The 27,450-nt window shown below is 41.2% G+C and overlaps 1 protein-coding gene across 9 annotated transcripts in view; it reads left to right on the forward strand.

Moving 5' to 3' along the window:
• Positions 1-21,859, forward strand: part of SMARCA2 (SWI/SNF related, matrix associated, actin dependent regulator of chromatin, subfamily a, member 2) — a 181,968-nt gene extending 160,109 nt beyond the window's left edge. For 4 of the 9 annotated variants that reach the window (XM_030919249.1, XM_030919247.1, XM_030919248.1 and 1 more), the window contains exons 29-33: positions 9,450-9,555; positions 10,015-10,116; positions 13,936-14,068; positions 19,492-19,634; positions 20,945-20,980. In XM_030919249.1, coding sequence (XP_030775109.1) covers positions 9,450-9,555; positions 10,015-10,116; positions 13,936-14,068; positions 19,492-19,634; positions 20,945-20,980 — 520 coding nt within the window. Of the gene's footprint in view, positions 1-9,449; positions 9,556-10,014; positions 10,117-13,935; positions 14,069-19,491; positions 19,635-20,944 lie in introns of all 9 variants that reach the window. The other 5 variants (XM_030919251.1, XM_010364410.2, XM_030919250.1 and 2 more) reach the window with 2 other exon arrangements.
• The last annotated feature ends 5,591 nt before the right edge of the window (positions 21,860-27,450 follow it).

The raw sequence follows: 27,450 nt of genomic DNA on the forward strand, positions 1-27,450 counted from the left end.
AGATATTTAAAGCACAATTGGAAAGAGCTATGTCAACAAATAATGCAAGTACCTGGTATGAATGACACGTATACACAGGGTGGGATGGGAAGGGATGGGGCAGGAGTGGAGAGCGCCTCTAACTGACTGTGAGCAGAGTGGGAATTTCTCAAACAGATGGGTGAAGGGAGGATGGGTGGGAGGGGCAGAGTTTGTGGTGATGTGTGCGGGAATGGGGGATGTAGCCATGGAGGCATGGAAAGCAGGCCCCCTCTAGAGACTACACCAGTGTGACCAGCTCATTGGAGACAAGGGAAGACCGGGACAGCCCGAGTGAGGCTGGAGAAGCCTCAGCTCAGATCCCGGAGGGTCTTGAACTAAGGAGGAATTTTGATGTACTCTTCTAGGAGTGGGGTCTTGAGGGCAATCTGTAGTCATCGTAGTGACTGTTAGGAGCACTGTTCCAAGGAGACCAACGGAGAGCACACCTGAGTTCTGGGTGTGAGCATGCAGGGACCAGTGTGTGATGTCTGTCATGTGAGAGAGGGGAGGCAACACCCAGGGAGCCGAGATCAGCCCTGCAGTGGAAAGTAAAGGGCCAAGAGAGGATCATGGGGATACAGTGAGATTTGTGTTCAGAAATGTCACTGATAGTCTGTGAAGGATAGATCAAAGGAGGCATACATGAGGAGAATGTTGTCAGGTAGTGGAGGAAGATAGTCCTTAAAATAAGGAAGTGGCAGTAGGTAGGAAGACAAGGGAATAAATACCCAGAGGGAGGATTGACAAGACTTAGGGGCAGTCTGGATGTGTGAGGAGGAGAGGAGGAAGAGGAGGAGGAGGAGGAGGAGGAAGAGAACTCATATAGCTCTTGGATCTCTGCCCTGAGTGATCGGTGAACGGCGGTGCCATTTACAGAAATGCAGGTGGCAGGAAAGTTGGTGTACGTGAAGGCACTCATATGTATGTGTGTGTGCACATGTGCATGTATGTAGTTACCTGGCCCTGCATACACTATCACAGGACAGCTGAACTCTCTACTCGGCCATTAGCAGCCCTTGACGTTGTGATTATGTTGTTAGTATTGACTGCTCTTTCAGGACCAGCCAACAGGCTTTTAGGCAAAATTTATTTTTAGTACCAGACGTCTTGTATTGCTTTAAATGAGGGCGAGAGGCTGTAATGATAGCTCTCAAGCCCAAGCACCTCTGCATTTTAGGGGCTCTAATTTCATTATAGAAAAATTACCATGAAATAGCACTGTGACCAAGTAGATGCACTTTTAGGAAATGTTAGGTGTAGGTGAAGCACCTTCATTCATTCATTCTCTGTTTCTGATAGTTTGGACCCAGAATCAAGCTTGACAGTTTATCTTGTAGAGTAGAAGCCTCCTGAGGTCAGAGCCTCATGCATTGTCTGGTGCATGAGCATTTCATAATGCTTCCCAGAGTGAGGTCTTCCAACTCTAGCCTTCCTACTCCTTGGAGAATCCCAGTATAGCCAGAGGCCCTGGGAGGTCTTGCTATAAAGTCAGCTGTTTAACTGCTTAACCCAGCATCTCCCAAACTTATTTGACCAAAGAATCCCGTTTTCACAGGACACTGTTACTCATCTATTAAGCTAGTGTTCTGTGGAGCACACGTTGGGAAATGCTGAAGTAGAGCCCGAATATTACATTTAGTGCAGAGAGAATCTGCTCAGGGAGATGTGGACTCTAGTGCTTTATTTTGCCCTCATTACAAATATTGATACTTTAAACGTTTACTGAAACAGGCTGCTTTGACTCCTGGTGACTCGATACTTATTTATGGTGCTTAGCCAGTTATGCCCACATACAGCAGGTGGGCAGCCCACAAATAAACTTAGTCCGTCTGTTTTCCAAGACACAGAATGCTTCCTCTTATCTTCCAGCATTAGCCTGGCCCTGAAGCCCCTCTTTCCATGGTCTCTGCCTCTCAAGCTCCAGGCCATCACCAGTATAAAGGACCCCTCTCTGAAGGAAGGGAAGGAGGCTCAGCTGGAAATAACAAAATGGATTTTCTTACAGGGCTGATACACTGTTTTCCAAACCACTCTATAAACGTTTTGATTAAAAATGGATTGCTCTGAGAGATAGCAGTTATTTGGATATATATATATATGTCCTTGTATATTCATGGGGGAAAAAAAACTGTCTCATTCCTTTAGAATCACACCTAATATGTCTTCCTTGAGAATTTATTAAAACAGCCATTATAGGAAAAAGCAGCACTCCGGTGCCTGCCACGACCCACCCGTTTAACAAAGCAATGTGTGGGACTTGGGCACAGATGGAGAGGCATTTGATTTTGTCTGCAGAAGCTTTGTGCTTTTTAATTTGGTCACAATTCAGCCAAAAGCTTTGAAGCATTTTACCATTAAGAAATGGGGAGGCAAAGACCAGGCACAGTGACTCACACCTGTAATTCCCAGCAGTTTGGGAGGCCGAGGCAAGCGGATTGCTTCAGCTCAGGAGTTCGAGACCACCCTAGGCAAGATGGCAAAACCCTGTCTCTACAAAAATGCAAAAATTAGCTGGGTGCGGTGGCATACTCCAGTAGTCCTGGCTACTTAGGGGGCTGAGATGGGAGGATTGCTTGAGCCTGGGAGGTCGAGGCTACAGTGAGCCCTGATCCTGCCACTGCAGTCCAGCCTGGGGGACAGAGTGAGACCCTCTCTCAAAAAAAAAAAAAAAAAATGGGGAGGCAGGAAAGGATCGGAGGACAGAGTATTCAGTGGAAGGGAACGGGGGTTCTTATATTTTGAAAGACAGGCACGCTTTGAGTCATGAACAGGTGTAACATCTACAAGGTGGGGTGGCACAAACTGTAGAAAGACTTCCCAGGGCCTCTGGCTGTACTGGGACTCTTCAGGAAGCAGTAGGAAGGCTAGAGTTGGAGGACCTCACTCTGGGAAGCGTCATGAAATGCTCATGCACCAGACAGTGCATGAGGCTCTGACCTCAGGAGGCTGCTACTCTACAAGATAAACTGGCTAAGGAAGCTGTAGGTCATCCAGTGTCCGTCTATCATCACATTTAGTCAGATGGGCAGTGGAGTTCTGTACCTGCACCCACTATTATGAAATGTCAAGTGAGAAAAAGAGGATAGAAAAGTAGCCATCCTAAGTTAGTATTTCCAAAAGCCAAGTGATAACTGACAAATCTACTCAAAAATATTTTTTCAAAATGCTTGTCCCCCCCACCATACACAAACAAAAACACTCTCTGGATCTTATGTCTGGTTTCAAGCACCTTTGCTTTGTAGTAATAAATGCAATGGAAGAATCCTGAAGAAATACGTAGAAACTGAACGGAAGATTCTGATGGTTGCAACATATCACATATTAAAACTTTTATATAATAATTCTATTCTGTTTGTTTGGCTTTATGTGATAGTTAAAAAGTGCCAATTGGTAAAACGTGCAGTTTATGGTGATGTAAATAAAAGTTGGTCATATGATCCTTAAACATCATTTCTTTGGAAAAATGAAATTATTTGACTTACAGCATGTTTTCAGTGAAAGTAACCCAATTAGGGTGTTTGTTGGGACCTACTTTATGGATAAAACGGTTCTAAATTACGTTCAATCATAAATCTTGATTTTGGTGAATAAGAGTACATTATTATTTTTCATTATGCTTTGGCATATCTCCTGGGCCTTTTTCAATGCCTTTTTTAAAACCTTGTTGAAGTTGAAGTTGTACTGCACTTACAATTTGATATCCTTTTTTTAAAATTATTTATTTTTTGAGACGGAGTTTCACTCTTATTGCCCAAGCTGGAGTGCAAATGGCACAATCTTGGCTCACTGCAACCTCCGTCTCCTGGGTTCAAGCGATTCTCCTGCCTCAGACTCCTGAGTAGCTGGGATTACAGGCGTGTGCCACCATGCCTGGCTAATTTTTTTTTTTATTTTTAGTAAAGACGAGGTTTCTCCATGTTGGTCAGGCTGGTCTCAAACTCCTGACCTCAGGTGATCCACCCACCTCGGCCTCCTAAAATGCTGGGATTACAGGCATGAGCCACGGCGCCCGGCCTGTTTTTTTTTTTTTTTTTAAACGTAACAAGCATTTTTTTTCTTTAAAATACATAATTTTAGACTCTCTTGCATTCTATTACTTGTTCTTTCCACAACTGTTAAACATTTTGGCTGCTTTGAATTATTTATTTTAAGTAATCCTGTCATGAACATCTTGATGATTATCTGTTTCAGTCCAGAGCAGATTACCAAAAGTAAAATCATGCATCAGAGTGTGATTGTTTTTAAGACTCTGGACAAAGTCTTGGTGCCTTTCTTACTGAGCTGAGTGAACCCTTTTCAGTCTCCTAACAGGGAACTTTGTCTGTCTTGGTAACCAGGAACATTATTTATCTATAGTCCTTTATGACTGTTAGGGTGATTTTTTTGGTGGTGTTGAGAGAAAGTCGACTGTATTGACCAGGCTGGACTACAGTGGCATGATCTCAGCTTGCTGCAACCTCCACCTCCTGGGCTCAAGCAATCCTCCCACCTCAGCCTCCCAAGTAGCTTGGGACTTACAGGCACACACCACCATGCCTGGCTAAGTTTTGTATTTTTTTGTAGAGATGGGGTATCTCCATGTTGCCTGAATTCCTGAGCTCAAGTGATCAGCCTGCCTCAGCCTCCCACAGTGTGGGGATTGCAGGTGTGAGCCACTGTGCTCCACCGTTGGGGTGATGTTAACATATACTAATTCCATGACCAAAAACAAGTCTACTCCCATCGCACCCTGTTTTGCTCTTGCTTCAAGGGTCTGGGCGATTATATTGCCAAACTTGTTAGGAATTACCAGCAATCAATACTCAATAAGGCTGAGATGAGAGATCTCAGTAGCAAATATGGAGTGCAGATGCTTGTAACACCTGCTTCATGACTGGCTCAGGTTTCTGCAGGCTCTCTTGATAAGTAGGGGCACTACTGTGGTCTAGTAAAGTCTTCAATGATATATATTAAACTTCATAGGAACCCAAACCTGAAAAGGAGCAGCATTTTTCACCTACTGCCCTGCAATGTTGACCCAATTTTTTAAGTTTTCTTCCCAAATGATTGTGCTATGTTTGATTCCTTTAGGATTGTGATAGCTTTTCGGTAAAATCCTTCCAACCTCAAGTGAGTATTCTAAATCATGACATCATTTTCTTATTGAGGCAAGATAGTCACGTTTTTACCTTTATTAATATAAACAATATATTTCAGCTATGGTTAAGATTTCTTTCTCAGCAGTATCCATTAGGTATTCTGGTCAACAGATCAGCTTGAGCAGGTGAAAAAGAAAAACCATAAAACAAGCAAAAGACCCTCACTAAATACAATTTTTGTCTGGTCCTGGAAAAAAAAAAAATCATTAAAAGACATAACCCGTATTCTAGAAGTAGAGTTCTGTTTTTTTTTTTTTTTTTTTTTTTTTTGGAGACCGAGTTTCGCTCTTGTTGCCCAGGCTGGAATGCAGTGATGCGATCTCAGCTCACCACAGCCTCTGCCTCCTGGGTTCAAGCGATTCTCCTGCCTCAGCCTTCCTGAGTAGCTGGAATTACAGGCATGCGCCACCACGCCCAGCTCATTTTGTATTTTTAGTAGAGAAGGAGTTTCTCCATGTTGGTCAGGCTGGTCTCGAACGCCCGACCTCAGATAATCCGCCCGCCTCCGCCTCCCAAAGTGCTGGGATTACAGGCGTGAGCCACCGCGCCTGGCCAGAAGTAGATTTCTTAACTAGCATATCAGCCTTCAGCATGTCTCTAAGCTTAAAATACAATCAAAGTTAAGCTGACATTTATGTAAAGTTTATAATGTATGCAGTCACCAGTTTAGAGTCATAGTATAGATGTGGAATTATACTTTTGGTTTGTGGAAGTAATGAGAAAAATGCCTTTTGGTTTGTGGAGGTAATGAGAAAAAAACCGGTTGCCAGATGAAGCATAAGGAATTAAATCTCAGTAGTGTGTGTATAATAAGCCATGAATACAGGAGTTCAAACTACCACTTGCACAGTGGTATGTGGCACTTTTCCGTCTCGTGCTCTATGGTATCATGGCCACGTCGCTGTGTCTGTTCACTTCCATGGAGAGGAGAGGTACTTGTCCACAAGCACCTGTGACATGTAAGACCAGTGAGTGCCTTTAAACTTGTATTTCAGGTTGTACCCCTCCCGCACATACCCCATGTCTTATCAGAGCCATACTTGCTAGTCTGAGGTAGATCATTATGTAAAATCCATCTGATGTCACAGGCCATCAGTGGTCTTGGGGAGGGGGTCTCATTTTTGTCTGGGAAGTAGTGCACTTTCCAAGTAGCAATTTATATTTAGGCCTTAAATTGTGTAAAATGACATAATGGAAAACACCTTGGGATAGGATACACATTTTAACAGAAACAGAACACCTTCTGTAAACACCATGGTACAATTAGACCATTGTTCTGTACTTAAAAAGGAAAAAAGCAACTTTCTGGCCGAGGGCGGGAGGGTGCATAGAAAACTACCACGTTTGAAAAGGTGTATTAAAAAAGCCCTTGCTCAGCTCAAATTACAGAAAGAAATGACAAGAATTCAAAACTATCAGGCTGCTTCAGTTCCTTTTTTGTTTGTTTCCTTTTTTTTAACCTGTAATTTAGGAAAAAATAAATTACTCTAGCAAGTGTTCGTGCTACCCCAATGCATTCTGTAGGTGACGTGGAAGCTAGGTACTGCCCAGGACCTCCTGGCTTTGTCTGCCGAAGCTGGCCGTCCAAGCCCTTGCTCTGGGAGGGAGGGGGATGAGTTTGATGTCTGTAAGAGATCCCCACCCTGTGGGGAGGAGAGAAACAATAGCACACATGGAAGAATTAGGTTCTGAGCAAAAGGGGACTGAGAGTAAGTGTAGTTGATACTTAGGAGAATTTCCTCCATTTTTATGGACAATGGATTCTTGATCCTGGATGGATAAGGAAATATTTGAAGAAGAGAAAAAACCACAGAGAAACTTCCAGCTATGGAGTGAGAGATAGGTCAGGCCTAGAGACCTGGAATGGGTCATAAAGAGGGGATTGGCCATGAAAGTTGGGGGTACACAGGAGAGACTCTCCTGACGAGAAGGTTGGTGGTACCAGTTGGGTTTTTAGAGAATGAGGACATATCCTGGAGGGTTTTGGAAGCCAGACTCGGAGATATTTCAATGATGATGGAAACAACATAGTCCCAAGAAGTCTTCCATGGATAACTTCTGGGTCCTCCTTTGTCCTTTATTCTTTGGAAAGAGAAAAGAAAGTGGAATAGGTGTATTAAGTCCAGTGAGCCTTTATTTTTTGAACAGAATAAACGTGTTTATTTCTCATTGTACAGTATTGACCCCCAGTCTCAGAGCATTCAGCTCTCTTCTTTATGAGCATAGAGAACTCTGGACTTGTCTCCTTATGGAGTTTAGAATTTTCAGGGCCTTACTGAAGACAGAGATGTAATACCAAGATTGTTTTAGCCATTTTACCCCTTAGAGCTTTGTTGCACTACTGGTCCAAACTGCTTATTTCTTATTTCACCAGTAACACAGTTGAAATTAAGAGTATGTCCATCACAGGTGTACAAAGATGTCCCTGTAATCCATCAATAGACAAATGACACCATCTGTTGGCAATGTAGAAGATGACACCATGAAGATGTCATTGAGGGAGGGTCAGGTGTTAAATCCGCGATTACAAAGAGGTCTGACTTTTGGGTTGCTGCTAGGTTATAGAGAATGCTAATTTTAAACAAGTTGCTCATAGAAACTGAACAATTCATATCTACAAATTACTGTCATTGCATTTCATATGCACCTTTTCAAACAGGTAAAATGTTTGGGTGTATGAATCTCAGAATGGTAGAAAAAGAACAGACCAGAAAATGTGGCCCTGTGTTGAAGGTGATGGTAACTAAAATAGTTTTTGCCATATACTATTTGGCATAAGTTAGGGAAGTACGAATGCATTTCTCAACCTGGAAGATATCCTGGAAGAAATGTGAGGGGTAGAGGTGGTTGAGAGGGTGAGAGAACACCTTGGTTCTTGCCACAGTGACCCAAAAATCCAATTCCTGAGTCAAATGCAATCTTCTTAAACCTCTTGTGTTCACCCCTGATTTTCATATTTATGAGGCCCATATGTGCATTAAAAAAATAAAACAACAGTGACCTAGTGTAGCAGAAAAACTAGCCCATCTCTTTGACAGAGGATTTTCGGTTAATTTATGCAGGCCCCTTTGCACTTCAGCATTTTTCCTGCTGGTTGCTAAGCAACCGTTTGAGTTACTGCGCATGCCTTTTTTATGATAACTGTCATTATGATTACTTTTTAATTATACAACTGGGACTATGGATTAAAACAGCATATTGTCACTCATGCTTGCCACTGCCTTCTAGTATTCTCACAAGCTCCTAGAATCACCTTCTGAAATTTTCATGGCAGGGATTTATGATTATTTTTTGATATTTCTGGCTTCACAAAGGAAGTAGAGATGGCATCATAAGGGGAGTGAGATTTTTGTGAAAAATGACTGTATCACACACCACAAGCTGTTATTGATCTGGGTAGGCCAAATCAGATATTAGGATCTCGAACCTAAATTGTGAATTTCTTTGTGCCTTTTACCACGTCTGCTTCCAACAGTAAGTGATGTGAAAAGCTCATATTGCTTTGTAGCCTGTGTTTGAAAATTACAAAAATGCTAAGCATTGGTTGCTATTAAACCTGCTTTCAAATAAACCTACCATGAATTTGGGGGGGAAGGTATAGCACTAATCCCAGAAACGTGAAGCATCCACACTTGCGAAACATGTTCTTCTTTCACCTAAATTGCTGCACACACATAGAAGGGCAGTTAGGCAAGATGAAGGGGTTCCTCTGGCAAATAATAATAAAGGTATGTGTGGTTTACAGTGTGTAAAATACCCTAAAAGGAATAAGACCGAGAAGATGGTCGGTCACTAGGTACATACAAAAGCTTTTCACTTGAGTCTCCAGAGTATATTCTAACATATTTTGAGTTACTTTCTAAATACAATGTGAATTTGAAGACAAAGGAGTATGGAAATAGTGTTTATATACACACACACACACACACACACACATATATATATTTACCAATTCATTGAGAAATGAAATTTTTAGCTAACAAGGATATTTTAAATATTCACATCAAAATAAAGAGATATATTTGCTCTGAAAGGGAAATCCACAGTGGATTTCCCATGTCGTATGTGTGACAGAAGTGGGGAGCAAATTGTATTTTACTGGGATTTTGAAATTAGCACAAGGGACATTAATCTGCAGTACAGTTGTGGGATTTTTCCTGACTTAAAAAGCTCCATATCTATATGCATGGAATATAATTTGCTTTGTTGACATTTTCTGAAATAAAAATAAAACCTTTCCTCAGTAGTGTTTGATGTGGCTTGTTTTTGTTTGTTTCACCCATCCTACAGTTCAGGGCGACAGCTCAGTGAAGTCTTCATTCAGTTACCTTCAAGGAAAGAATTACCAGAATACTATGAATTAATTAGGAAGCCAGTGGATTTCAAAAAAATAAAGGTAGATATTTTGTTTACCAACTTTATTCTTCAAGTAAATAAAGGAGCAGTGTAAATTCATTGAAATGGTTGTAGTTGGAGCTGACCACCACTGATGCCCACCCAGGCCTCGCCACAGGAAAGGTTGGGATGTCCTTGTGCTTTTCTGTGAATGTTACTTAATCACATTGAGAGCTCGTGTTATATTGCATTTTATTGAAGACCTTTCAGGCTCCCTGCTCCCCCCGCCCACATTATTGCTCTTCTTATTTCCTGTCATATGCTCCTCGTTGGCAAAAGGAATGACAGTGGGAGGGTGGACTTGGTGAATGGCACCCCCTGGGGTTGTGCAGTCCCACAGCCCTAGCAGGGCTTTATGCTGTGAGGACAAAGGGAAAGTCAGGCTTTGATAACTGAGTAATGATTGCTGAATTTTCCTCTCCCTCTTTTTTTTCTCCATCTTCTCTAAAATTTCCATTAGGAAAGGATTCGTAATCATAAGTACCGGAGCCTGGGCGACCTGGAGAAGGATGTCATGCTTCTCTGTCACAACGCTCAGACGTTCAACCTGGAGGGATCCCAGGTCTGTCTTCAGTTGTCTAAAAGTTCTTAACTGTAAATGTGCCCATGTTCTTTTTAAGTAAAATATTTCATTTACTACCTTTTGAATCATTGCTAGTGGCAGAAGAAAAATAACTAAAAACCTATGTTCCTTACCACCTATGTAAGAAAATAGAGGCTTTGGCATCTTCAAATTACCTTTGTACCACAGCTGTGCTAGCGCCTACTCACACTTCTCTTCAAAGCCTATATTCTTTTTTTTTTTTTTTTCCTTTCCTTTTTTGAGACAGAATTTCACTCTGTCTCCCAGGCTGGAGTACAGTGGTGCCTTCTCGGCTCACTGCAACCTCCGCCTCCCAGGTTCAAGCCATTCTTCTGCTCACGGCCTCCCAAGTACCTGGGATTACAGGCAACCACCACCATGCCTGGCTGATTTTTGTATTTTAGTAGAGATGGAATTTCACCATGTTGGCCAGGCTGCTCTCGAACTCCTGACCTCAGGTGATCTGCCCACCTCGGCCTCCCAAAGTGCTGGGATTACAGGTGTGCACCACTGTGCTGGGCCTCAAAGCTTATATTCTAATTAGTGGAGGGATTCAAGTAAATCATTGAAGGTAATGCTGAAAGACTGGCAGTACCATTTTTGCTTTTTTGGAGATTGTATATTTGATTATATTCACTTATTTTTCTGATTGTACTCTTGTATCAGGAGCTGAAACTACTAGAATGTAAGACAAAACAAACTATAGGAAAAAAAATAAACACTGCCTCTAATTGCTTTTTAATCCTTTTTATCAGCCCAATTGCAATTCTCTTTACTCCCATTCTCCACAGTTAACAAGTCTAAGAGTCTATAAATGATCTGAATTTATTAAAATAACCAAGGGGAGGGCACTTTCATTTTAATTACACCTCAATTACTGTCACCTTTTGTAGGAATTTTTTCCTGTCTGTATGTCTGGCCTGGTGCCTTCAGACCCATGAAGAAGAAAAAGACAAAGATGTACCCCTCAACCAATGCAGTGTCAAACCACCTTTAAATTCCTTAAGCCTGCACATCAATTTCACTCATCAAACAGGAGAATATAGAAATCTTCAGAATGTGCGTTGAACAGACTTAAACAATTTCTGAGTTAATAGCAGTAGTATCTTGACCAAAACAGGAGGTCTTGTAAAGCCAGCCTTCTGTTACTCAAGGCACTCTCCAAGGAAGGTTAAGCTGGAAGCCAGGACATAGAAAGTAGAAGAATCAACAAAGAAGGTTTTGTGAATGACAGTTTATTTTAGTCTTTGGATAGATACTTGGATTCTTTATGTCAATATGGCATTATTATGATATGCATCCAGTCCTTTTTTCTACAACCTTACTATCTGTTTTCACTCTCACTGTCACAACTGAAATGAGGTGTTAAGTGGCCTCTTGACTGGTTTCTCCCCCAGGCCATCTGGACACTAGTTTGTCTTTCTCTAGCCACCTTCCTATCCTGCTCATTTACTGCCCCTTTCCCAAGCTTTGAGGTTCCCCTGCACTGTCTAGAATGAATTTCATCTGTGTAGACCGCTTGCAGAAGTCTAATGTAAGTCTTTAGCTTCATCTGCTACTCCTCAACCTAAACAGCCCATAGTCCATTCAGACTGATACCATAATCACCTGCTTCTCCAGTTACATTTCTTTTACTCTTGGAGATCAGAGAGATTCTGTGTAGCTTTTACTTCTCAAGATGGAAACATCTTGCAAAACATAGGACAATATCTTTTTTTTTTGAGATGGAGTCTCACTCTATTGCCCAGGCTGGAATGCAATGGTGCCATCTTGGCTCACTGCAGCCTCCGCCTCCCAGATTCAAGTGATTCTCCTGCCTCAGCCTCCTGAGTAGCTGGGATTAAGGCATGCACCACCCTGTCTGGCTAATTTTTGTATTTTCTTTTAGTAGAGAGGGGCTTTCACCATGTTGGCCAGGCTGGTCTTGAACTCCTGACCTCGTGATCAGCCCACCTCAGCCTCCTAAAGTTCTGGGATTGTAGGCATTGAGTACCACACTTGGACCAGGACAATATCTTAACTAGGAAATTGACATCAGTACAATCCCAGATGCATCTCTTTTATCCTTGCCTCCTCCTCTTTCTCATTTGTTTTCCTTTCCTAAAAAGCCCCTCTCCTTTCTCACTGCTGAAGGAATTCTCCTCACCTTTAAGATCCAGCTCAACTCTGATGCCTCTGGCAAATTCTGCCCTGATGGTCCCATCCTGTGTCTCTCTCATGGGTCTTTTGTTCTGCCATAGTCAATACTCACTGCCTATATTGTTCATTTGGTGCATACCACAATTTGCCCGGTCACTCTTTTGAACCTGTAGGTCTTCTTTACAATAAAAGGAATATGTTCCTAAAGAGCAGGGTTTTATTTTCCTTTAAATTTTTAAAAAATTGTGATAAAAAGACATAACAAAATTTATCATAGTCATGTTTAAGTATACAGTTCAGTAGTGTTAAGTATATTCACATTGATGGGCAACAGATCTTTAGAACTTTGTGGTCTTGCAACTCTGAAACTGTGTGCCTATTAATAACTCTCATCTCCTTCCCCCAGTCCCTGGCAACCACCGTGGCACTGTCTGTTTCTATGAATTTGCCTATTTTAGATACTTCATATAAGTAGAATCATAAGAGTACTTGTCTTTTTGTGACTGTCTTATGCACTTATGGACTTGGCATAATATCTTCCAGTGTAATCCATGTTACAGGATTTCCTTCCTTTTAAAGACTGAATAATATTCCATTAAATATATAGCCCACACCTGCTTATCCACTTACTTGTCAGTGGGCCCTTGGTTTGCTTCCACCTCTTGGCTATTGTGAATGCTGCTGCTATATTGTGAATGCTGCTGCTAGGAACATGGATGTGCTAATCCATGTTCTTTTCAAGACCCTTCTTGTGATTCTTTATATACCCAGAAGTGGGGCTTATGGATCATATGGTAGTTCTATTTTCAATTTTTTTGAGGAAAAGGACCATTTTTTTTTTTTTTGAGGCGGAGTCTCGCTCTGTCGCCTGGACTGGAGTGCAGTGGCCGGATCTCAGCTCACTGCAAGCTCCGCCTCCCAGGTTTACGCCATTCTCCTGCCTCAGCCTCCTGAGTAGCTGGGACTACAGGCGCCTGCCACCTCGCCCGGCTAGTTTTTGTATTTTTTTAGTAGAGACGGGGTTTCACCGTGTTAGCCAGGATGGTCTCGATCTCCTGACCTTGTGATCCGCCCGTCTCGGCCTCCCAAAGTGCTGGGATTACAGGCTTGAGCCACCGCGCCTGGCCGAAAAGGACCATTTTTGAACTTTTATCTTTCAGCACCTACCCAGGGCCATGCTCAGATATGTGTATCCATTAAAAAATAAAGTGTTAATTGGATGAGTATTGGCTGCTAATGATAAACTCAGTAATAAGGAATAGCCCCCACTTGCTAGGGGCTTTGCATTTTAAAGAAGATTGCTTTACCACTGTCTTACCACAGTATTTGGTAGAACAATCCAAATAAGAAATGTGGTTTTTAAAAATACCATTTTTGTTGTCCCATATGAAGATATTTTATCTACTCTTCTCCTCCAAGCATCCATGTGCTTTGAAATCATTTCAGCTGCATTTGGACTTTGTGTATGAATGTGTATGTCTGTATTTGGACTTGGCGTTTTGCTCTTGGGTTTTCATGTGGGCATAAAAGCTAACGGTGACATTTCTACTAACATTCATGTAAAGTAAGCTGGTGTGTTGCATAAGGATGGGTTCGCTGCCATTTTAAATCTTAGGCCCTCAGCTTGCAGTTTTTACTGATGCCCCTTTGACTATTTAGATCTATGAAGACTCCATCGTCTTACAGTCAGTGTTTAAGAGTGCCCGGCAGAAAATTGCCAAAGAGGAAGAGAGTGAGGATGAAAGCAATGAAGAGGAGGAAGAGGAAGATGAAGAAGAGTCAGAGTCCGAGGGTAAGCCCACACATTCGGGTGCTCTGCATCTTTGCCCCTCCTCACCTGCATAGCTGTCTCCACAAATGCTCGCAGAAGAGACTTGAGAGTGGGGCAGATCTGGATGGGAGCCCTTAGTCCACTTTGTCCTTGCTGGGCAACCGGGGGCCATGTACTTAACCCTGCTCATGCTCAATTTTCTCATGTGTGAAACTGAAGTCATAAAAATGACCTCCAGGCATGTAAAATGTTTAGCATAGGCCGGGCTCATAGCAAACACTGCTTGTTTATTTTTTTTGAGACAGGGTCTCACTCTATCACCCAGGCTGGAATGCAGTGGCATGATCTTAGCTGACTACAACCTCCACCTCCCGGGTTCAAGTGATTCTCCTGCCTCAGCCTCCTGAGTAGCTGGGATTACAGGCATGTGCCACAACGTCTGGCTAATTTTTATATTTTTAGTAGAGATGGGATGTCACCATGTTGGCCAGGCTGGTCTCAAGTGATCCACCCACCTGGGCCTCCCAAAGTGCTGGGATTACAGGCGCAAGCCACCACACCTGACCTTTAAACGCTTTCTGAATGTTGCCTTTGAATACTGCTGTTAATGCCACCTATCTTCTATTCTTTACCATAGTGGTTCTAAAACCTGGAGGGCTTGCTAAAACCTGGAGGGCTTGAAGAATATGTCAGTGTTTGATCCAGTAGCCTGTGGTGGGGCCTGAGAGTCCACATTTCGGGCAAATTCCGAGGGAAACTGACGATGTTGGGCCAAGGACCACACTTTGAGAATCATAGCTTTAGAAAATAATTGTCAGACTGAGTTGGAACTGTGAATTTTGCATAGAATTTTTCTTTTTTTTTTTTTTTTTGCCAGGGGAAGAGGGGTGATGACAGGGTACTGTCTTTATTTAAAATGTTGATATTTTGTTTATCATGGATTTGGGGGGGCATTAATTTGGGTTTTTAAAATATCACCTTTTAGGATATTAGTTGATTACTGGGGTTTGGTGCTCCCTTCAATTTTACACCCAAGGTGAGTGCCTCCATTGTTTTACCCAAGTTCCAGCCCTGACTGATAACCCAAATATTCCAAAGGTTAAGGGTGCTGTCAGAAGTTGAAAATTTCTTGTTAGGGCATAGTGGCTCACAACTATAATCCAAGCACTTTGGGAGGCTGAGGTAGAAGGATAGCTTGAGGCTAGGAGTTCAAGACCAACCTGGATAACATAGCAAGACCCTATCTCTACAAAAATTTTTGTAAAAAGACATAGCCAAGTGTGGTGGCACGTGTCTATAGTCCCAGCTACTCGGGAGGCTGAGGCAGGAGGATGGCTTAGTCTAGGAGTTCAAGGCTGCTGTGAGCAATGATCACACTGCTGCCCTCCAGCCTGGGCAACAGAGCAAAACCCTATCTAAAAAAAAAACAATTAAATACTTAAAAAATATAAAATTTTTTCTTTCCTATGTGTGTCTTCACGCTATACCACTCAAAGTAATAAAACCTAGTAGTTATGGGCTACTATGTAAAACAGTATAAGCTGGGCTCGGTGTCTCACGCCTGTAATCCCAGCACTTCGGGAGGCTGAGGCGGGTGGATCACTTGAAGTCAGGAGTTTGAGACCAGCCTGATCAACATGGTGAAACTTCATCTTTACTAAAAATACAAAAATTAGCAAGGTGTGGTGGCGGGCACCTGTAGTCGCAGCTACTTGGGAGACTGAGGCAGGAGAATCGCTTGAACCCAGAAAGCAGAGGTTGCAGTGAGCTGAGATCACGTCACTGTACTCCAGCCTGGGCAACAGAGTGAGACTCTGTCTCCAAAAAAAAAGAAAAAGTATAGACATGCTTTTAAAAAAATTATTAGGTTTCTAGTTACATATTAATACAGATGACTTGGAAAATATATTTTCAAAGGTAAAAAATGTGTAATTCTATATCTCAACATACATGTAATATTTTGAGAAGTTACCTTCAATTTTTTTCTATACATAAATTTGTTTATACAAGCATAGCACACTGTTTTGTGCCATTTTTGTACTTATGAACACTTTCCATGGCAATGAGGGTTTTTCTACAGCAACATATATTAACATGTATATTATATATTAACATTAAGGAATGTACTAAAACGTGTTAATTATACTCTGTTCATCAGGCTGTTTCCCAATAACGCTGTCCTGAGCATTTTACCCATAGATTATTGAAAAGATGTAAAATGGATGTGATGCATACACATTGCCACAGAGAAGGAAGTTTCCATTCTTGCCCTCAACATCCATAAGTGACTTTCCCAACATCCTTTTCTGTTCTCAATATTCTAGTTAGTGATTCTTTTATGAATTTAAACTTTCCCAAATTCATGTAGTTATTCCTTTGTTCTAGTATTTGAATACATCTGCATCATCTATCTTAGCTATATATTTCATTATTTTAGAGCCAAATTTCTAATCTCTTCAAAGAGCTGCTCTCTTACCCCATCTATCAATTTAGTTTCTTTAATTTCTCAAGCCTTGGTATATTCATTTTCTATTGCTGCTATAACGAATTACCACAAACTTAGTGGCTTTAATACAACACAAACTTATTACCTCATGGTTCTGTGGGTCACAGATTCAGCATGAGTCTCCCTGGACTAAGATCAATATGTCAGCAGCCTGTGTTCCTTTCTGGATGCTCGAGATGGGCATCCCATTTCCTTGTTCATCCTGGTTCTTAGCAGAGTTCAATTTCTTGTGTTTGTAAAAGCAAAGTTCCCACTTTCTTTTTTTTTTTTTTTTTTTGAGATGGAATCTTGCTCTGTGCCCCAGGCTGGAGTGCAGTGGCCGGATCTCAGCTCACTGCAAGCTCCGCCGCCCGGGTTCACGCCATTCTCCTGCCTCAGCCTCCCGAGTAGCTGGGACTACAGGCGCCCGCCACGTCGCCCGCCTAGTTTTTGTGTTTTTAGTAGAGACGGGGTTTCACCGTGTTAGCCAGGATGGTCTCGATCTCCTGACCCCGTGATCTGCCCGTCTCGGCCTCCCAAAGTGCTGGGATTACAGGCTTGAGCCACCGCGCCCGGCCAAAGTTCCCACTTTCTTGCTGGCTGCCAGTGGAAGGCTGTTCCCAACAATGTTCGTTGGCTCATTGCTCCCTGCACGCCCACCTCCACCCCTTGCTTCAACTTTAAAGCCAGCAATGACAGGTACAGTCCTTCTCATGTTGTATCTCCATGAATCTCTCTTTTGCCTCCTCTTCTTCCACTTTTAAGGATGCAGGTGATTAGATCGGGCCCACCTCCATAATCCACAATAATTTCCCCATGTCAAGGTCAATTAACAATCTATAATCCCTTTGCCATGTAATATAACATATTCAAAGGTTCTGGGATTAGGATATGGACATCTTGTGAGGAGACAATATTCTACCCACCACACTTGGTAGCTAGAACTTTTCATAGGTGCATATGGTTGTATCATAGAACCTTAGGAAGCTGTTTACAGGGCTCACCTAATGGTCCAGTTTATTAGCCTGCTTGTCCATAGTCTGTCAGGTGGGTGTTTTGGAGAAACATCCACTGACGCGTGCCTGACAGCATTAGAGTGCACCACACTCCAAAGCGCATTTAGATTATGCTCTCAAGTATACATTTTCTTACCCGTTGCCTGTCTTCTACCTATTCATTTTCTGTACTCCTGTGTCAGGGAGAGCCCACACCTGTATAAATGGACATATTTCACTTTGCCTTTCCATATTGTTTAGAAATGCCAATTATGGCTGGCTTCTGGCATCTATTTCTTTAGATATCCCACATCTTTCCATTTTCATTAATAGGTAGGCCTTCTCATCTCCAGTCTCTTCTTCTTGTCCTGAGTTACCCCACCCAAAGCAAAGGGCCCCACCTCATAGCTTGTTAAGCAGCAGACATTGGGTATAATAGATAGAAGCCTTGGCTAGGAGTACTATTTTGTGTACTAGGATTTGCCAGTTTGGAATGGAGGAAAGGCAAATGCTACCACCACACTTGAGTTCAAAACAGCACAGCTCTCATCTCTTCTGTTAGCTTATGTTTCTGTGGGAGATTTTAGTTTTGGAAATATTTTGTGGGTCCCTCTACTTCACAAAAGAAGTCTGGAACATTCTCCTCTCCATTTCTAGACGCCTTGAGACCCACCAGACATGGTAGTCTAGCAAAGCTGGCTTGAATGAGAGACCCACATTTTCAGTGCCTTCATCATCAAATACCAAAAATGGTGTTCTATGGATATCTATCCCAAATAGCTACCATGGAGCAGATTGTCTTTGTTCCTTGGGAGAGGTACCTATATTTGTGATATTGTACCTTGAACTCTTCCAAGTGTTTTCACTTGTATCCCCAGAATAGTCCTGTGAAGGTGGAAATGGGTGCGATCTTTCTGAAGGCTAATCTGGCAGAGCGCTGTTAGAAATTTACCATATGGACATGTCCACCATACCTCCTTCAAATTCTGCCAAGATACATTGAAATAGGTTCACAGCAGCTTTGTTTATACGTTTATACTGGCAAAAAAAAAAAAAAAAAAAAAAAAGCAGGAAACTTCAGCCCTCATCATATGAGACCGATTAAATAAATTATAGTATACCATATGATGGAAAATTTTCAGGTATTTAAAAGAATTAGACAGGTATATATGAGCCTTTACCTATAAATATCCCGTATATGTGAGTAAACAGTCAAGTGTAGAATATGGACGTGTATAAAGATCCCTTTGGGATAACTACATAAAGAATTCAAGTACATATGTGTGTATATACACATACTTGAATTCTTTATATTCTGTAGAGAAAGACTTATAGAATATGTAGAATTATATACAGAAGAATGGATGTACTTGCAGGTATGGACATAAACATTTGTTTTCCTGGAAATAATTACCAGAAAGAGAGTTGTAGGGAGAGAAACTAGGAATGGGAGAAAGGAAGCATTCAAAAGTGTTTTCTTTTTACTTTCCATTTTGTACCTTTATGTTAAAAATGTTATTGAACTATTTGAATTTTCTTTTTAAGTCAACTGGAGTTATCTATGTAGTAAAATTATTGGCCTTTAAAAAACTTTTTATATTTTTAATGTAAAAGTTCTATTAAATGATTGCCCAAACACCTCCACAAAATAGGAAACACTTCCCGTCATTATCCTTGGTCAGCCATTGGGAGACAGGTAAAGGATCCAACCCCACTGTCCTCCGTGAGACCTCGGTCCCTCTTGTTGCCTGTGACTATATCATTTACCTTCCAAAGGGAGACAGGTTGGCAAGTGGAAGGGGTCGCTGACTAGACAGAACCACACAGAACAGGCATAATCCAGGAATGTTCTGGGCACTCCGGGATGTTTGTGTTGTCTGTAGGTTGGTGACAGTCTTATCACCTATACAAAGATCTCCCTTGTGATTACTCATTGCTATCTATTTCATTTGCTTTGGTTTTAGCAAAATCAGTCAAGGTGAAAATTAAGCTCAATAAAAAAGATGAGAAAGGCCGGGACAAAGGAAAAGGCAAGAAAAGGCCAAATCGAGGAAAAGCCAAACCTGTAGTGAGCGATTTTGACAGCGATGAGGAGCAGGATGAACGTGTAAGTGTAGCCGCCGACTGGGACTGAAGGCGGAGGCGCCCTCTCCACTGCTTGCTGGCCTCTTGCGTTTCCATGCCTCTTCAGCCTTTTCACTTTATTACCTAGGAGTGGCAATGTCAGGATTTAGTGAGATTTCATTATTGAGGGATGTGAATGGAGCTGTATGATTTAGAACAAAGAATTGGGGGTTTTGTTTATTGCTTTTTTAATAGTCTTCAAAAATGAAAAACTATGAAATCAAACTCTTTTCCCCCTTTTTAATCTTCCCACATGCTTGCTTATAAATATAGTTTTCCCCATAGCCAGTTAATATTTTATATCCATCACACCCAGCATTGCGCCTGGTACATAGCAGTAGATTAGATGGAAGAATGAGAAAAAGTGATATGACGTCAGAGTTACTGGCTCGAGTTGCTACTTAAGGGACCGTGTAAAAACTCAAATGACTTTTTAAGTACCTAGGGGTGTTATTTTTAATATTTGAAAAATGCAGTGAGCATCTATTGAGCCAGGCCTCGTAATAGGTACCTCACTGTGTGGTAGCATATTAAATACTGATGTCAGCATCATGAGATAGATGTCACTCTCAAAAAACATGTTACAGAAATGGTTAGGTTATGTGTGTTTTGCTACAGATCACGTAGTAGAGGTGGGATGCGGACCCAAGTAGAAAAACTCAGTCTAGTGTGCTATGCCTGACTGGGCAGCAAGGTAGAAGAGTGGGCAGAAGCTCCTAATACTTTGCCTTTTGAAATACCCTTCATTTCATCCATTCACTTTCCTGAAGATGGCTTCCTGGCACCCACATTCTTCTCTTTCTGAAAAGATAAATTTCCCTTTTCGTGTATGTGCTAGTTTGATTTTCCTTCAACACATTACCAATTTGGTAAAATTTCAGAATTATGATCTCACCCTGGCCTTAACCCTTGATGCAAGCATTTTCAAATACATTTAAAATACTGTATTTTCTTTAGGAGATGTCAAATGCAGGGTATTTTTTTTCTCCCATGAATTTTCTAAAACCTAGGACTGAAAAAGAGAAAGTATTAGCCATAAACCTTTCAAGCCAAAGTGAAAGGGCACAAACACCAGCTTCGAGGGTGGGCTTTGCTTTAGGGTTTTCAGTAAGAAAAACTTCTCAGCTTCGAGGCTGTTGATGCCTCTTTAATGTGTTTCTGTCCTCCCACGGAAAGAGATTTGGCGGGTTGTTTCTAAAATGTCTTTTTTTTCCTAATGGCCTCTTGATGGTTTGTTTTATGTCTTTTTCTTGCATGTGATGTTACTTCATTTTATCTTATTTTTACTTTTAGGAACAGTCAGAAGGAAGTGGGACGGATGATGAGTGATCAGTATGGACGTTTTTCCTTGGTAGAACTGAATTCCCTCCTCCCCTGTCTCATTTCTACCCAGTGAGTTCATTTGTCATATAGGCACTGGGTTGTTTCTATATCATCATCGTCTATAAACTAGCTTTAGGATAGTGCCAGACAAACATATGATATCATGGTGTAAAAAAAAAACACACATACACAAATATTTGTAACATATTGTGACCAAATGGGCCTCAAAGATTGAAACAAACAAAAAAGCTTTTGATGGAAAATATGTGGGTGGATAGTATATTTCTATGGGTGGGTCTAATTTGGTAACAGTTTGATTGTGCCTGGTTTTATCACCTGTTCAGATGAGAAGGTTTTTGTCTTTTGTAGCACTGATAACCAGGAGAAGCCATTAAAAGCCACTGGTTATTTTATTTTTCATCAGGCAATTTTCAAGGTTTTTATTTGTTCGGTATTGTTTTTTTACACTGTGGTACATATAAGCAACTTTAATAGGTGATAATTGTACAGTAGTTAGATTTCACCTGCATATACATTTTTCCATTTTATGCTCTATGATCTGAAGAAAAGCTTTTTGAATTGTATAAGATTTATGTCTACTGTAAACATTGCTTAATTTTTTTGCTCTTGATTTTTAAAAAAGTTTTGTTGAAAGCGCTATTGAATATTGCAATCTATATAGTGTATTGGATGGCTTTTGTCACCCTGATCTCCTATGTTACCAATGTGTATCGTCTCCTTCTCCCTAAAGTGTACTTAATCTTTGCTTTCTTTGCACAATGTCTTTGGTTGCAAGTCATAAGCCTGAGGCAAATAAAATTCCAGTAATTTCGAAGAATGTGGTGTTGGTGCTTTCCTAATAAAGAGATAATTTAGCTCGACAAATGCAGCCTGTTTCTTTGAATTCTAGAGGATTGAAACCCTTGTGCCTGAAGTGGCAGTTTTCTGTAGAGGGCTGGGCAGGCTCTTGCTACAGAACACTTGATAGGGAAAAAGAGAGCTTGAGAGAGCCAGCCTCCTTGGTGTGGTCCAGCTGTGTCACCAGGGGCACCTGTTGCACCCATGACTTTATTAAACAGCAGAAGAGATGCTGCCACGGGCCAAGCCATATGAAGTCCCTGCTCAGCCTTAAATTCTGTTTCTTAGTTGGAAAATCTATATTGCTATTTATGTCTTTTGATTTTGAAAGATTTCAAAAATATTCCATTGAAAGACTGGTTCAGTGAACACCTATATACCCTCCACCTGAGATTCAACAATAATATTTCACCCCTACCCTGTTTTATTTTACTAAACCATTGGAAAATAAGTTGCCATCATTATGATACTTCACACCTAATATTTCAGCACAAATCTAAGAATAAGGGTATCTCATAGCCAACCACAATCCTATAGCATACCAAAAGGAATAAACAGTAGTTCCCTGATAGCTAAGAGACAAGCCATAGTCGCATTTTCCCAGATGTCCTAACATTGTCTTCTATTTGTTTGGTTTTAGCCAGGATCTTTTCAAGGCTCACACTTTGTAACATTTCTCAACATCTTTTTTTAAAGTTCTCAAAAAAAAAAAAAAAAAAAAATAGCACAAAGATGGGCACATTCTTTAAGAAGCTGGTGTTGATAGGATCAAAATGGGAGTGTTTTCCTTCAACACTACTGGATTGATGAAAGCTTCCTTTTTTAGAATTATCTAAGGAGAACTCCAGGATCTTTGCTTTTCTATATATTTGCCAATGCTGTATCCTGCTTTGAATCTTGAAGGAAATTTGATCCACACAGAGTACAGTCCTCCTGAGAAACCTCTTTGTCTCTCTAAATATCAATTCATGTATTAATTTCCAGTTAGTCTGAGCATTCAGGAGGAGGAGTTTCCCTTCTTGGTTGGTTTCTCGGATTTGCTAACCGCAATAGGATTGGAGACCTCCACGGAAGAGTATACCCATATTTCTCTTACTGAGATGATTTGGTATCAGTTCAGAGAAAACAATCGTCTTTCCCTGCTTCTATTTCTGTATTTTCTATATTTTTGTGCTCTTTGCAATCTCTCCTTGGCTTCAGAAGCATTGCTATTGCTAAAGCCCTCAAAACTACTGCCTTTGTGGTTCAGGATTTCTGTTGTGTGAAGAATGTTCTCTGATCCTTCTGTTGCTATGTTTGGTGTAGTATTCTCCTTGGCTATAACGGAAATGAGAGCCAGGGATGATCATTGAGAACAGGAGTCTCTTCTCCTTCGGCGGCGCGGGACTGGTGGTGAACAGTTCAGCTGATGATCTTCCCGGTGTGAGGTGGCAGCAGAGTGAGCATGCAGTAACAAGAAGGCGGGCCATCCTGAGCATGTGCATATGCGGACCTGTTTACCACGTTGTGGCAGCCATTTTGTTCAGCTCTCGTTGCTGAGCCCATCAGCCTAGTTCTTTCCAAGGTCAAAGGTTTTTTAGGAACAGAGGAAGGAAGCTAAGAGTATCAGGCTATGTACTGATTGCATTATTTTATTCAATTACAAGAACCATGTGCAGAAGGCATAGTTCTTGTTCCCATTTTACAAATAAAGGTAACGCAAAGAAGAGATTGAAGAGCAAAGAGCTGTGCACCAAAAGTTGGATTTGACTCCAGACCCCATATTCCTTGGAGCTTCCCCACCTCCCCTCAGTGAGTGAGGCCCGGAACTGATCTGTTGATAAGCTTCAGGCACCCATTTACCTGGCGCTTGCTGACATAATTGAGCTTACAGACAAGTCCTGGCTCAAGTTTCTAGTTTCTAGTTTCCGTGGCTGAGCCTTTCCACTGAGACCCAGTTTTCTTGGCTGGGCCCTGCTACTCTGGCTCTTCCTTCACAGTCCTCTGCAAGGGCCAGAACGGGGCCCTTAGGTCCCAGCTACTCATGGTTTCTAAAGGCTACTGACTTAGATCTATCACTACTGCCATCAGATATAATGCCATACGTATACATAGTGACCAAGTTCACGTTTGCCCCACGCATTGATAAGACCAAGAGTTTTCTGAGAAAGAGGTTTTTACACCTCATCATCTCTGTAGGTGCTGGACAGAGTATGCTTAGTGTGCAATTTTATCTTCAAGTCCTCCAGTTCCATATCCAACCAGACTGGCATGCCTAAGCACTTCCCATGTGGAGAGGGTAGAGCTACCACCTGAAGGAACAGACTCCTGACTGCCCCCTATCCCAGCCTGGCCTCTTAGCTCTAGTGTCAGTCTGCTACGTGGACCAGAGTTGGCACACATCACAGCTGGGTCTGCCTGAGTTATGCCACCAGAAACGATTCTCAGACTATTTTCATAGGTCCCACCCTTAAAATGGGGTGAACCTCTTAATTTAAATATGAACCTCTTAATTTAAATATTAACCTCTTCATTTCCCATTAGAGATATTATATAGCCAGAATATACTGCAACCAGATATACTGTAGCAGGAATGTAAAGGTTTTAAAAGACGTTTTTCCCTCTAAGGCTGCTTCTTTATCTTTAATTATTCAGATGAGAAATTAGGATCATGGCCCTGAATTGGGAGTCAAATGTGTGGGTTATTCTAGATTTTGCCACAGCCTTATTTGAGTTTTGATTTCCTCTATAAAATGGGTGAATAAGTGAGTCGTCCTGTAATTGCAAGCTGTGTAGTTGAGACATACTGTTGTGTTGTCAAAGGTTTGCATTATGTTAGAAAAAATGACTTGTAAATTAAATGTCATTAAAACATCCAGAAAGATTCTCAATGTCAAGAAATAGACTGGAGATGGCTTTTAAGGGCCCCTCAAGCATTGACAGTTTTGAAATCAGTGTTTCTCAAAGTGTGGTCTCCAAACTAGCAGCATCAGCACGGCTTGCAAATGGAAATGCAAATTCTCATGCCTCATCCCAGACCTACTGAATCAGAAACTCTGAGGGTGGGGCCCCCTAATAGAACATGCCCTCCAGGTGATTCTGATATATGCTTAAGTTTGAGAACCACTAGTCTATCAGGCTTTTAATCATCTCTATTATTTCATTCCTGAGGAACAATATGAGGCCATACTGGTCTTGATTCAGATCATTGGTTCAGGCATATATACCCAGCACACAATTGTCATTCTTGTAAAAAGAAAGTCAACATCAATGGGAATAACAGGAAAGGCTGAATATTTTTTTCTCTCTCTGAAATGGCTTTTCTGTCACCTACATTACAAGGCAGCAATCTTCATTTGTGCTTGACTTAACCTTCATTGAGAGTGATGTGGTGTAATGCTTGGGGGAAATATCATTGGTTTACTTAGCAGAAAGGTAGGGACGTACTCTCCCTTTATGAATAAATGTTTTTCCCACAAGAATTTTATATTGGGAGTCAATCTTACTATTAAAGAAATGGGCAAATCTAATCCTTTTCTTAAAATGTACTGAGTAAGAACCTGCATCAAACTAGATAAAATATAATTTCTGTTCTTTCTTGTATATACTGTCATATAGTGTGTGAATCTGTTTTGCTTGGGGAGGAGTAATGAAAAATGATAGAGCAAAGGGTGAGGAATAATGACTGATAGGGCTAGAATTGCTAAACCTTGGTCCAGGTGAACTGTATTCATCCCTGGTGTTGTTTAGGATACTGAGCTTCATGGAAGGCAAGTGACGTGTTCCAAATGCCTGAGCCCCTTTATGCAAGAAGGTGTTTGTGTTCTGCATCAGTTTCCGTAAGGGCTAAGTTGAATAATACAGGCAACTAAGTCTGGCGACTACAGGGAAGCAAGTTTTCTGTTTTTAAACACTAATTTTGTTATACACAAGAACGAGGCCTCTTTGTCTGTAAACCCAAATGCAGTTATGAAGCAAGGCTTACTGTGGGATTATAAACCTCAAAGCGAACAGACCCATAGTCCCTCAAGCAAATACATGTATTTCTTAATTCTCTTGTAAAAATTTTAATTAAATTCCTCTTCTAGGATTATAAAATGGACATGTATCCACCACAACTAGCGAAATAATACAAAGAAAATTAATTTAGCATTCACCACGCCTACCAGGCAGTCAGCTTTAATAGTCTGATGTGGTTACTTCTACACCTTTCTTCTTGCACACATTAACACATACAAGCATAGAGGCTGTCAAATGCCACTTCCCCAATTGTCTCAATACAACCCGAGACTGGTGCAGTGGATCATGCCTGTAATCCCAGCATTTTGGGAGGCCAAGGCAGGTGGATCACTTGAGGTAAAAAGTTCAAGACCAGCCTGGCCAGCATGGTGAAACCCCCATCTCTCCTAAAAATACAAAAATTAGCCAGGCATGTTGGTGCACGCCTATAATCCCAGCTACTTGAGAGGCTGAGACACAAGAATTGCTCAAACCCAGGATGCAGAGGTTGCAGTGAGCTGAGATCACACCACTGCACTCCAGCCTTGGCAACACAGTGAGACTCCATCTCAACAACAACAACAAAAAATAACATATAACCTGATAATAAGATTAAGTTGAATTTATTGTTTGCTGTGGTAAGGGAGGCCACCACCTTGATGGAGTCTGGTAGTTTCTTTGAAGGAGGTCAAGATAAGATTTTATTGAAATTTAAAGTGTGTCAATACAGAGATTTGCTAGGGCAGGTCATTATATAGTTTAAAATTTGTGGAAATAGCAAGGTGAGAATTTTGAGAATAACTTGCCTAAGTAAGAGTCTCCTGGAATAGTATAATAAAGACAATGGAATAGGAAAGTAATTTTAATGTAGCCAGTAAACTTTGTGAGGGTAGATGGCTTTAGCTCTCAGCTCTACTTTAAGGATGTTTCAGGGTTTTATTCTTTTTTTTTTTTTTAGGTGCTATACTATTCTCTGCAACTTGCCTTTTTTGCTTAACAGTACATTGAGTATTTTCCTCCAAGTCAACAGATAGAGATTGAATTCACTGTTTTTTTTTCTCTATTATAAAGAATACTTTAACTTTTTAATTATAAAATGGATTGTAGAAAAGGTGGAAAGTAAGAAAAGTACAAAGAAAAAAATTTACTCATAATATTATCACTCAGAATCACTCATATTACTACTCAGAGAGAAAAGATTGAAAGAAAAGTACAAAGGAAAAAAATAATATTACCACTCAGAGAGAATCACTGGGGACTTCCAGTTTTGGGTACAGCTTGTATGGAACTTGGAAGTTAGCTCTCACATACAAGTACAACCAGAAAAAAGCTGAATGAACTGAAAATTAACAACTCTTGTGAGATTTATCAAAGAACTGAGTTCACAGAGCAAACCACTGCCCCCAAAGCAGAAAAGACAGTCAGGCAGTATATTAGTCCATTCCTGCAGTGCTCTGAAGAACCACCTGGAACGGGGTAATTTATAAAGAAAAGGGGCTGAAATTGGCTCACCATTTCACAGGCTGTACAGGAAGCATGACTGAGAAGGCCTCAGGAAACGTATAATCATGGTGGACGGTGAAGGGGAAACAGGCACATCTTACATGGCAGAAACAGTAGGAAGAGAGCAAAGGGGAAGG

This window comes from Rhinopithecus roxellana, chromosome 16, assembly GCF_007565055.1.
Source record: "Rhinopithecus roxellana isolate Shanxi Qingling chromosome 16, ASM756505v1, whole genome shotgun sequence".
NCBI lineage: Eukaryota > Metazoa > Chordata > Mammalia > Primates > Cercopithecidae > Rhinopithecus > Rhinopithecus roxellana.